Source organism: Euleptes europaea, chromosome 1, assembly GCF_029931775.1.
Source record: "Euleptes europaea isolate rEulEur1 chromosome 1, rEulEur1.hap1, whole genome shotgun sequence".
NCBI classification, from domain to species: domain Eukaryota; kingdom Metazoa; phylum Chordata; class Lepidosauria; order Squamata; family Sphaerodactylidae; genus Euleptes; species Euleptes europaea.
The window spans coordinates 58,764,214-58,776,347 of NC_079312.1; the positions used below are offsets into that span (position 1 = coordinate 58,764,214).

A 12,134-nucleotide genomic window follows, 5' to 3' on the forward strand; every position below is an offset into this window, starting at 1 on the left:
TAGGAAAGAATCAACAACAGCACCAACTTCTCTTGTAAGAAATAAGACAAACTAAGAATAACAAGCAGTGAAGGGACAGAGACGGAAGGGGCAATTTTCATTAGAAACAGACAGAACCCTAGTTTTGGCAGTGAATCCTGGGAAATCTGTGCCCTCATTCTCAAGGCTCTGTTAATTAATGAAAGGGAATATTAGTCTGGCTAGGAGACAAATCAAGTTTCCTGCTAGTTCACTGAAAGAAGATAAACTTAGAGCCAATAAGTCTGAATTAAAGCAAGTTGCAAAGAGAATCAGTTTGGTCTGATGATAATACATTCCATGTGTCATCAGTTGGCCAGCATCAAATAAGTTAACAGTCCTCTAATTAAAATATGTCTTTTCTTTTTTATATTATATATAAAAGTGGTTTTGCTTATGTTTTCCATTTGATAAAAATTTCACCTTAATTTAAAAAATAAATCAAGAGCAATAAAAATACTTTCTTTAAAAAAAGAATAGCACCGTTTCTCTGCTCCAGCTGAAGCAGCCTACACACACACACACACACACACACACACACACAATTGTGCTACAAGCAGTACAAATGGCAGCAAGGTGAGTCTCTGACCAAAGGAAGTGTGTATAGCTGAGATCTTGTGCAGGCCAAGAATAGGTTTCCTCTTCAGAACCTGCAAAGCTGGCGATCTCTTCTTTTGGTGAGTTCCTCCGTTCCATCAGAATAAGAGTCCCGCTTCAGAATGTATATATTTTTCTTCCTATCCATCTGCAAAAATAAATAAAAAGCATGACTGGAAACCAGTACCTAGCAATGGCTCCAGTCTTTTACATTTACTGCAGTAGGGCGCTAGCGCCAGGAACCTCTTTGTCAGCTCTTACTTGCGGCTGCTTGTGGCCTGCATCGATGCTCACAGGCCTCCCTGGAGTTGAAGCGGTTGCGATTCCCTCTGCAGCCACTGTAGATGAAGGGTCGGCACTCAGATACTCTTTGGTTATAGTACCACTTTAATGTGTAGTTGTTGCAGTCTCCCTCGTCCAAGGGCAAGGCACACGCGTCAGCTGGAAGAAGAAAGTGGACCTACACATTAGCATCTATAGGGTTAGGTATCTTTTCTCTGATGTTACACTTAGCAGAAACCTCAATGGAAAACAATGCACATCTTCTCTGCTTCGTCTGATATAACGTAAGGATAAAATGGAAAGAAGCCAGATGGGGTTGGTAGTTCACAAATCAGCAGCTTTTACTTATGGATTCTCGTACGTATATTTAAGGCTACAGGTCTGAGCCCTTCAGTGCTATAATATGTCAATGTTATAAGTTTCTTGAAAGTTTCTGAATTAAATAGGAAGATTCTTATATAAGACATTTAAGGCCATGGCGGGACTTTTCTTAGTAGTTAAATTCAGCTTTCATCTGTGTGAAGCTCACATGTATATCACTTATCGCATAAGCCATCTGCATGTTCACAGAATATGTGCAGAAGGAGAGCAGGAACGAGGATGCTGGCTTTGTCTTCCACCTCCATGTGACTGCCACTCATGAGCACAGTGCCTGTGTGTGGAGGAAATGCCTGCTCACGTGATCCCTCCTCATAATCATTGATGCTGCTGCTTTCTGAATGTCGCTGATGATAGGGAAGAAGCATATGCATGGACGCTTCCTTCATGCATAGGAGCTGTGCTCATGAACCAGCTATCAACTGGAGAAGTAGGGTGGGGCCAGTGCACTTATGGCTGCTCTCCCTTTCCACATGTTCAGTCAGTGCGCAGACAGGTCATGTGCACAAGGGCTAAATTTTCCCATCGTATCTCAAGGTAAAAGGTAATTACTGTACCCAAGTTAGCTATAATCAGGTCATTTTGGTTTATTTCATGCAAAACTGTAAGGCTTATCACATTCACTGTTTTTTTGGAACTGGTCTAAATGCACTGTTGTAGGCTTAGAGCTATTACCAGATCAGATTATTAGTGGGCTGGCCATCATGGTGCAATTTTGTTGATATGTATTCAGCAACCCTGAATCGTCCAGCTGTTTTAAGATTTGAGAATGTTAGTTGTGCTGCAGTTCTATACCTTTAAAAGTGCTGTCCTAAGTGACTTCAATGGATGTAGAAGGGTACAACTTTGCTTAGGATTGCACTGTAAGTCATAATGTGCTGTTTGCTGTTGCCACTGTTTTACTGATTTGTATTTATTGCGTTTTTATCCCACCTTTCCTCCAAGGATCTCAGAGTGGCATAATATAGTTCACCCAGCCCCATTTTATCCTCACAACAAGAGTTTCATGGATTTGAACAGAGGAATACACGAAGATTTGAACACAAGTTTCCCCTGTTAGTCCAACACTTAAACCACTACATTATACGACCTTTTATTATGATTTGTCTTTACATTGTTTTCAGTTGCCTTGGGTGTTATTTTCATAACAAGGTTGGCAATATAAAGGGTTTAAAATGAATAAATGTTATATCTAGCTAAAATGTTAAAATGCATTAAGAGCACACAGTAAGATAGCAATGGGGGGTGTAAAATTACTTTGGATGTACAAAAGTCATTTGATGAAGCTGACTCAAGAGGATCCCTATTCCCCTTTAGAAGTGTTGTGCCACTCTCATAATAAAAACATTGTCAGGATAATGAGTTCCTTATCTTGGGATAACTGACATCAGATGTTGTATCACCAGGCCATCTAGATTCTTGGAGAATTGCAAGTTGGTCATGTTATCATGCTGGGTAGGTACTTTCTGCCCCAGTCCATTAAAAATTACTAAGAAAAATATTGCATATAGCAAGATGACAATATAGACACCTTAGCTGCATATAGCTTAGCTATCCCTGCTGTATTGAGATCTTGATATGTGAAACAAAGATGTTAATGATATGAGGGAAGTCACCATAATGATATGGCTGATGACAATACAAGATCTTTGCATTTAGGTCTTTGGTCTACAGATTTTCTTAACCTCACAAAGCAAGGATGTTAATTTGGCTTGTGGAAGCCAGCATTTGTGGGGTCCATGGACTATGCTAAAAAAACATGCAGCTGTGGGCACATGTCATTATTTTTATCCCAACAAGTTCAAGTGGTATGTGCTCTAGTGCATGCCTGTCTACTACCAGGCGACTGAATTCTTCTTTAGTCCTCAGACTACATTTAGGCTTTGTCAGCTCTACTTAGAAAACCATACCATCCCAGGATCAGGACAGAATGAAGCTATATTTGGCCAGCAAAGACCACCCACCAACTTGGAACAGTTAGTGTCTAATTGCCATGGGCCTTGGGCCCAATCTTGGAGAAAAAACTCTGGCAGGTTGGAATGAGTTCATAGACTCTGTCTCTGTTAGCCTAAACCATCTGTTTCATTAGTCATAGGATCAGAAGCAGGAGGAACATATGGATTTGAGCCCTAAGAGGATGGAAGGAGACAACCTGTTTATTGGAGAGAAAGGCCATAAGGTGCAGAGGTCCACTGCTTACCTTGCTCAGAGAGAGCCCTCTTTTGCTGTCCATGTTTGGGATCTGCCTTTGGGCTCATATCTTCTACAAACAGGGAGTAGAATACTAGTTTAAGAAGAAGAAGCTTCTGGCTTTTGAATCTAACCCCCTTCCACCCAACCTCATAATGAAAAGAAGGAACACAATGGCTAGAAGATTGACTATGTATTCAGATGAGGCACTGAATCTATTTCCAGGGGATAACAGAACAAACGGCTTGTAGGGAGCATCATCACCATTATGCTGAATGAAAGAAGAGATGAGCTGGAGCTGGTCTCTCATCCTGGCCTCAGTAACTGCACAAACTTTCAGACTCAGGATCAAAGTTGCAAAATGGGACCTCAAATTTGGGCATAGTTTGCGTTACAGAAGTGAAAAAAGATCACTTGAAATCTGTTGGAAAGATACAAGGAAAGGAAGTATGGCAGTACCAGAATAAGTCCTTCCTTGATGACAGCTTACTATCAGCACCCTACTTTTGACAGGATGAGGAAGATAAAAGTTTTGCAACATTGCCTTTTATTAATTCATCACACATCTCTTCTTTTAGGTGGCTCCTTTCAGTGACATGCCATCCCAAGAGACAACACTTTTAAAATCTAATTTGAATGCTGGATTTAGTGTGCACTAACCCTGGAAGAATAATGACGTGTCATTTATTCAGCTGTTGGGGAATGCAGCTATTTATTAACAATGTTTACTGGTGACAAAGACGGCAGCAGAGAGTTCTTTTCTAGCTTAATAATACGATGGAAGTTTGTTGTTTGGCTCACTTGGGGTCTTCACCTTGTTGTTGCTTGTGACCTTCTAACATTTGGTTCTTGTTTAAAGGCAAGGATGGCCACCAGGCCCTACATTTGACAAAGACCACCTCTCCCATGGCTGAAAAAAGCCATGTGTTCATCTACTTTTTAAGAACCTTTGCCAACTCTGAAATCAGTGGGGAAGAACACAGTCCAAATAGTGCCAATGGTTTTGTACCAAGGATCTGTCCATGGACAAGCAGATACAAAGCCAGACATATTGGACACAAGCTCCCAGTCACCAGACATTTACCAATAGGAGCCCTGTGCCACAGCCTATTCCTATCCTCACCCAGAATCTTACTAAAGAGCTCCAGTTCCTTCAAAAACATTTTATAGACTGATGGACCTCACCATCCCTTAGCAAAGGACTCTCTGTCCCATCTGCTTCCATGCCCTCTTCATAGTCCTCTGTGTAGAAGTACTCATATTCTGGTTCATTTATGTTCACTATGTTTCGTGCGTGGTCCCCTACAAAACAGGAATGGCTGGTTCAGTAGGTCTCCAAGAATGAAAAGGGTTGTATGGAAAAGAATGTAAAAATACTGGAAGATTTCACGTGCCTGAGGATGTCTAACCTTCTATTCCTAAGTAGCTGACGAATGTGCCATCTCTAGTAATTGATAGAACATTGCAGCTGGTGTACTTATTTTATTTGATAAGCAACCTTGGAAATATATATCATCAGCCAGTGTTGATTATCTAACCGTGCAATCCTGAAAGGGGGGGCGGAGCTGCTGAGGAGGCGACGAGACCCCTATGCCAGTGTAAGTGCCACTTGTGCCGTCCAAACTGGCATGGACACCAGAGCAAGGGCACTTACACTGGTGTAGGGGCACTGTGTGGCAACACGAGCCTCGTATGCGGGCACTGCCTCCCCGGCAGCATTTGTCCAGCACAAGTGCTTGTGCCGGTAATCCAGGGGGGCATTCCTGGGGCGGTTCTGACTTTAGGCAGCTTCCAAAGCCCTTTCAGGTCAGGAACACCCCCTTTAGCTAGCATGGAGTTACGTAGGCTAAAAGGCAGGTGTAGCCCTGTGAAACTCTATGGAGAGGCACAGGGGCTACACCTTCCCTGAGCACAGCTTAAATACCCCCCCCCCCTAGGATTGGGCTGCCCATCATGCAGGTCACTTGCTGGAAGATAAGCACCACAGCGCAGGGACATGCGCAACTTTGTGTACCTTAGGATATCAAAGGTCACTTCTTTAGCAAAGAATACCTGTGGGCCATTTCACACAAGACATGTCCTACAACTATCAGTTCTCTTGTGTGTATTTATCTTAATTAAAATATTTTTACCCTAGCTTTCAACCCATCATTTTTAAGCTGCTGTTCTTGTTGGGTATTATTACTCTTGTTGCTACAGGGGGTGACAGACTGATACCACTATAAGGGTTTGCCTGTATATTTTTGGCCTCATTCTCAGGATAAATATGTCTGTATTAATTCCAAAGGAGTAGCTGTATTAGCCTCTTGTTGCAAAAACACAAAAACCACCTGTGGCACCATACAAACTAAAACATATTGTAGAATTAGCTTTTGTGGATGACAGCCCACTATTGTCAGATGTGTGAAGTTGATACCTACCAGTTTTAGGAAACCCACTTCCTGCATCTAACAAAGGGGGGCTCTTACACGTGAAACGTTGTACTTTAATACTCCAGAGAACTCTTTGATGTGTTACTTTATTAAATTCATCATACATTGCCCTTAGCCAGGACAGAACCCTTAGAATCCTAATAATGTGTATATGGCTAAATTCTGCATTCTAAACAATATATATATTCCCTAAAATTGGTGATCACTGAGAAAGAGAAAATACAGTTGGAATTACTTAGTTCCAAGGAAATGAGAGGGTGATAGCAGAAATTCTATGCATGATCACAGAGATGATACTAAGCATAACAAAACAACAGGAGACAAGACTCACCTTCCCCTTCCTCAGTGTGGGACAACTTAAGCACAGGTACTATTTGAGCGTTAACAGACGGGAGTGGTTGGGTGGATGGATAGTTGGGGAGGACACCTGGGAGGGGCAAGGTCACAATGCAAACATCAACAAGCACATAAGATACATTGTTCCTTCCCCTCATCAAGAAAAATACCACACAGGCACCAGCCAGAGTTCAACAGCCACATCTGTGTTGCCCTGTTAACTTACACAGAGAGTGCATTTAACACAACAGACAAAGAGAAGATAAGCCTGGAATAAGGTTTGTGCGATGGGCCAACTGGGACTATAAGGAACAAAATCCTTTTTGCACACTAGTTCCAAGGGCATTCCATTTCAATTCAGGAATATCTCTTCACCCATAGCATCAGAGGGCCTCTTGGAAAAACCAGAAGAGATCTGTATATAGGAATTTTATCCCAATCCTCTGTTGCATGCTTGGGATGGGGGCACACACTCTTGAATACTGGCATTAGCTTGCATATTGGGGGGAAGCAATGTTTCAGCAATACACAAGAAGACACAGGCAGCTATTAGTCAAACACCAATGGCAAATTTATGTCGGGGACATAGATAAGCACAGCACAGCATGCTCCCAGGTATGCAGGAGTGTCACTAATGGATTGGAAGAAACCTGATTTCCCTTTTACCCTCCTTCACAATGCCCCTTGGAGAAAATCAGAAAAATAATTATTGTAATGTCATGTCATGTGTACCCAGGGACTGGCCGCTCTGTTTATTCTTTTCCATCAACCTGTGAAAGTCAATGTGATCCAACGGATGAAAACCTGAATGTTTACCTAGGAAACTACGATTCAAATTCCAGCACAGTTGAGGGCTTAGTGACAACAAGAAGAGTTGGTTTTTATATGCCGATTTTCTCCACCTTTTAGGGAGAATCAAACCAACTTACAATCTACTTCCTTTCCTCTCCCCACAACAGACACTTTGTGAAGTAGCTGAGGCTGAGATAGCTCTAAGAGAACTATGACTAGCCCAAGGTCACACAGCTGGCTTCATGTGTAGGAGTGGGGAAACCAACCCAGTTCACCAGATGAGAGTCTGCCGCTCATGTATAGGAGTGGGGAGACAAACCCAGTTCTCCAGATGAGAGTCTGCCGCTCATGTATAGGAGTGGGGAGACAAACCCAGTTCTCCAGATTAGAGTCCACCGCTCTTAACTACTACACCACGCTGGACAAGACAAACCAAAATGCTCAGCAATAGATCTGGGACTGGAAGCATGGATTTAAAAAGTGGAGGAGAATGCATGAGCTGGAGGAGGTAACATAACTGATAGGGAAAACATATGTAGCCCTTCCCACAGCATTTCCCTCCCCCAGCTGCTTTTCCTAAGAATACAAGACAAAAATTGGAAGGCTCTCTCTCCCCCTCACTACTTTGATAGTGTATAAGTTATGTAAGACCTCCATGCTTGGTGGCAGCATACTTCTGAATGCTAATTGTTCGGGGGAAGCAATATCCTTCTGGGGGATCTTGCAGGCCACTCTGAGAAACAGTATTCTGGACTAGATGGACCAGTGTAGCCCGACTCTCCTTATATTCCTATCACTATAGCACTCTTTAGATATTTAACAGATACCCGTTTCCAGACTGAAGTCTCTGCCAAATGTCTAGTTTGGCCCTGATAAATGATCACTCAGCCTCTGTTCCTTTTGTAAAATGAGTCCATCTGCTTCTCAGGGTAGTTGTAAGGCTGAATGGATTTTAAAAAAATTGTTCCAAATCCTGAGGAGATGGCAGGCTGAAATTCGAAACAAATGTTTCTTTAAAAATAGGCCAGAGGACCTTGGTCTCACTAGTTTAATTATTACAAAGAATGAATTATACCATCAGTACATTTGTTACCCACTTTACCCCAACAGCACCCCAATTCCCGACAGTTCTCCAACATAAGCATCATCTTCATGGAAATAATTTATTATGAAATAGCTATTGCTAGCTAAGCCACCAGTGATGATTAGAGTTATCTATTCATGGTCTTCCTGATTGGGGAAAAGGGTACACCTAGAGGAAGGCTGCTGCATAACTGGGAGCACAAACCATATGTATTTATCAAATATGTGTCTGACAATAACCAAAACACTCACGTGTATCTGGAGGGGAGAACTGGCCTCCACAAGCTGAAACGAGACAAGAAGAATTTCTACTTTTACAGTGCAATCCTGTACAGACAGCCAAAGAACACATTTTGCAGGAAATCCATGATTAGATCTTCCAGCATTTCTTAAAACTGAAATACTGCCATGGAGATTGCTAATTTCTTTGGAGTAGTGGGTTTTGTCCCCCACCCCCCAAAAATATTTCCTTCTATATAATTTTCCTGATCAAAACTCCTGCCAAATTCCTATCTGTTCTCCCCCACAGGCAACCTGGAGAGGGGCAATTTGATTTGGAAAATGGCATATGGAGGTAAGAAGAAAGACTCTTCCTTCCCACTGCTGAAAGTAAGTCTGAAACCCCTTGGGGGTGCATTTCAGATAAAAAGTGATACAGTTGCAGATTTCTCACTCAGCATGTCTGGCTCTGAGAGGACACTTCTTAAAAGAATGGGAGAAAGACACATGAGCACCTAGCACCACAAAGCAAGTACAGTTTGAGCCCAGCTATGGTAGCAGATCTGAAATAAGGTATTGAGAAGAAAGGGATGGGATATGGAAGGGCAGAAAGGAAAGGAGGAAATACTTGGGACAAAACAGGAGGCTGGAGTCGTCTGAAAACAGCAGTAGGTATAGCCTTACCGCAGTGCTGACTCATCTCTGACCTGACAAACAGACGGATTTCTTCTTCCTGGAGAAAAGACAGAATAGGGAGAAGGAGGAATGCAAAGCATGTTATTGATCTCATGGCACTAGTTGATGAAAGAACCTGAAATAGGAGGGGTTGGTGAATTTCCCTTTTCAGAGCAAGAGAAGGGTTAAGATGGAGATGGCAAAAAGTGTGCCATGTACGAATCCATGTTTGAATGCTTGACTGACCCCAATTTCTTGCAAAAGGAGGAAAGATTACTGCAATAGCCATGTCTGGCTGATATAGAGCAAGAATTAGGCCAGATTTCCACTCAAGGTCATGATTTTGATTCAGGATTTCACATAGGAATGGAGGGGTCTCCTCACCGTCATGCCAGGTACTCCCTTCTCTCCTCTGGGGCCACCAGGCCCTTGATTTCCCTGTCAACAAAAAGAAAAAAGAAGTCAGGAAAAAGGCAGAACCATTTCAATAACATTTGTGATGCAAAACTAGATGCTGACTGGAGTGCAAGCGAGGTGAAAATATCTCAGTTGGAGAGTGGAGCACAGATAGCCAAGGACCCAATAGCTAAGAAACTGTAGATATCTTTGCCAACTTACAGCCACAGATCCCATCACTTCCCTCTTTTCTTTCTCCTGTTGTGTTTTTCTCTTCCCAGCACTCCATGCATCTTCTTTGTATCCCTCACAGACCTCCTTCAGATATTGTGGCACACCCATTTCTTTTAAAACCGTCCACAGTTGAAAGCTAAACACAAACTGATTTTCTTCTGAAATTCTCTGGTATGCTCCAGTAGCCTTCACAATATGATCTCTAGTGCCTCTTCCTTTCCTGGATCCAGCTTGAACACCTGACATTTCTTGTTCCATATATTGTAAGAGGTTTTGTTGTAAAATTTTAAACATCATTTTGCTTGTGTGGGAAATTAATAGTCTAGTAGTTGCTGTAATCTTTGATGTCTCCTTTTTTTGGAACTAGAACATAAATTGAGCATTTCCAGTCTGCGAGTCATTTTTTGTTTCCTGTATTTGTTGGTATATTCTTGTTAAGATTTTGATGGACTCTGTTTCTGTGGCTTGGAATAGCTCTACTGATATCCCATGTACTACTGGAGATTTTCTCCCAACTACTTTAAGTGCAGCTTTCACTTCACTTTCTGAAACTGCAGGTTTTTTCTCAAAAGATTATTCCTGGAAGCAATCTGTCATCCTTTCATTTCTTCTGTAGAGTTCTTCAGTGTATTGTTTCAATAAGTTCTTTATTTTGTCCTGATCAGATAATGTATTTCCATGTTGCTTTCAGCATCCCTACTGTGGTTTGAATGTTCTTTTGATTTCCTGGATCTTGTGGAACAGATCTCTTGTTCTTTCTTTTTTATTGTTCTCTTCATTTTCTTTGCACAGGTTATTATAATAGTTCTATGTAATTCGCTGAAAAGGTGCAATTAAAATTCTACTTCTGCACATTTTACTTTTGATTCTAGTCTAAAGCAATTTTAAGCAATTTGATTCGAGTCTGTAGCAATTTTTTAATCAGTCATCCATAGAGGCTTTACCTTTGCATTTGGCTACAAGAACAGTCTTCGCATATTCCTCCTTGATAGTTACCCCAATAGTACAGTAAGTCCCAACATATACTGGCAAGTACTGATGGAGCTCACCCATTTATTCCAAAGCAAGCAACAAAGCATGTTGGCAGCTAACCTGACACTAACCATTGGCTGGGACATATTACAAACCTGTGGTCCTCTTTCTCCTGGGACACCTGAAATTCCTTGGGGTCCTAAAACTGACTCTCCTGCGGGCCCTCTTTCACCCTGCAATGGGAAAACAAACACATTGAGACAATTTCGTAGCAGGAGCATCACCTGGCATGGCCAGCAGTGCCATTAGCTGATCTGCATCTCCTTTCAGTAAAGGAGGGAGCTGTTTCCAGAAGGTGTTTTTCGGTTAGGGGAGAAGTGCTCATTTCTAAAGTGCCCTCTCCCACACAAACATTTTCTACACATATCAATTGTTCAGCTTTCTTTTCCACGTGGGGAAGTTGCCAATTCTGTATGCTGAATACCACACATAGGAGATTACTGCACCTAGTGGGAACAACGTACAGACTGCTGCACATAGGATCAGTTATTGAGCTTGGAGAAGCACTTGCTCTGCTCTAATCACTCATGCAAATCTGCCAGAATTGCTTCTCAGCTGCAAGTGTTGCTTAATATGCCCACCACCTCATTGTGTGCTGGTCCATGTTCCCAGTCTTTGACACCAGTGAAGTACTAGATAAAAACAATGGTCCAACTCCACTCTGAGAAAGATGCAATAGAGCTGCCACTGGCTAGAAAAGGATGTACTCTCCAGAGAAGACGCTGGTAGAGTATACACTTCCAATGGAGTATTGGGAAGGCAGACATAGTACTTTGGTGCTTCTCTTATTGTTTATTAAGAAACAAATGTAGTCATTGCTCATTTATTGTCTGGGATCCATGTGCCCTTCCTCAAGGAAGTACCTTATTTCAGGTATACTGAATTGATCCAGTACCCAAACTACACTGTACAGTCACTAGGAAATGCAATTATTTCCCCAGCTAGTAGACCACTGTGCCATCCAGGAAGTGGTTACTTGAGTGCCATTAGATAATGTCCATGACATCATATACAATACATCTCCCCACCATAATGTACATATTTTTAAAACACCTTAGAAGTTCTATTTTTTAAAAAATTATTTCCAGGCTAAGCACACCTCTGCTGTACTACCCAGGTATGACTGTGCTTATGTAGCCCTTCAGAAAGAAGGAGGAGACAAAAAGACAGACAAGTAAACTGAAAAAGTTATTAATCAGGGATATCTTTCTAAAGGAATAAAACCTGCCATGGTCCCCTCTTCACTCAAGGGCTAAGTCTATTATAAACACTTTAATTCCCTGTTAGTACCTAGTCTGAGATGGCAGGCCTACCAGGGTCAAAACTAGGAAGAGAGCTATCTACATTGGACATACAATAGTGACTCAGGCAGAAACAGAATGAGGAAAACCAGACATGCTCTCGTTCTGTTCCAGAACTACAATATCTGCCCATCCCACAGACTTGTACTCTGCCTGTCACTTCTGCCCC

General features: G+C 42.0%; 1 protein-coding gene across 1 annotated transcript in view; it reads right to left on the minus strand.

Moving 5' to 3' along the window:
- Positions 1-224: 224 nt before the first annotated feature.
- LOC130475224 (collagen alpha-1(VII) chain-like) overlaps positions 225-12,134 on the minus strand; it is a 32,447-nt gene continuing 20,537 nt past the window's right edge. Inside the window, exons 24-31 of the mRNA XM_056846974.1 lie at positions 10,760-10,837; positions 9,387-9,440; positions 9,012-9,060; positions 8,361-8,393; positions 6,229-6,324; positions 4,651-4,767; positions 877-1,056; positions 225-232 (exon numbers count right to left, since the gene is read on the minus strand). Of these exons, the coding sequence (XP_056702952.1) occupies positions 225-232; positions 877-1,056; positions 4,651-4,767; positions 6,229-6,324; positions 8,361-8,393; positions 9,012-9,060; positions 9,387-9,440; positions 10,760-10,837 (615 nt within the window). The remainder of the gene's footprint in view (positions 233-876; positions 1,057-4,650; positions 4,768-6,228; positions 6,325-8,360; positions 8,394-9,011; positions 9,061-9,386; positions 9,441-10,759; positions 10,838-12,134) is intronic.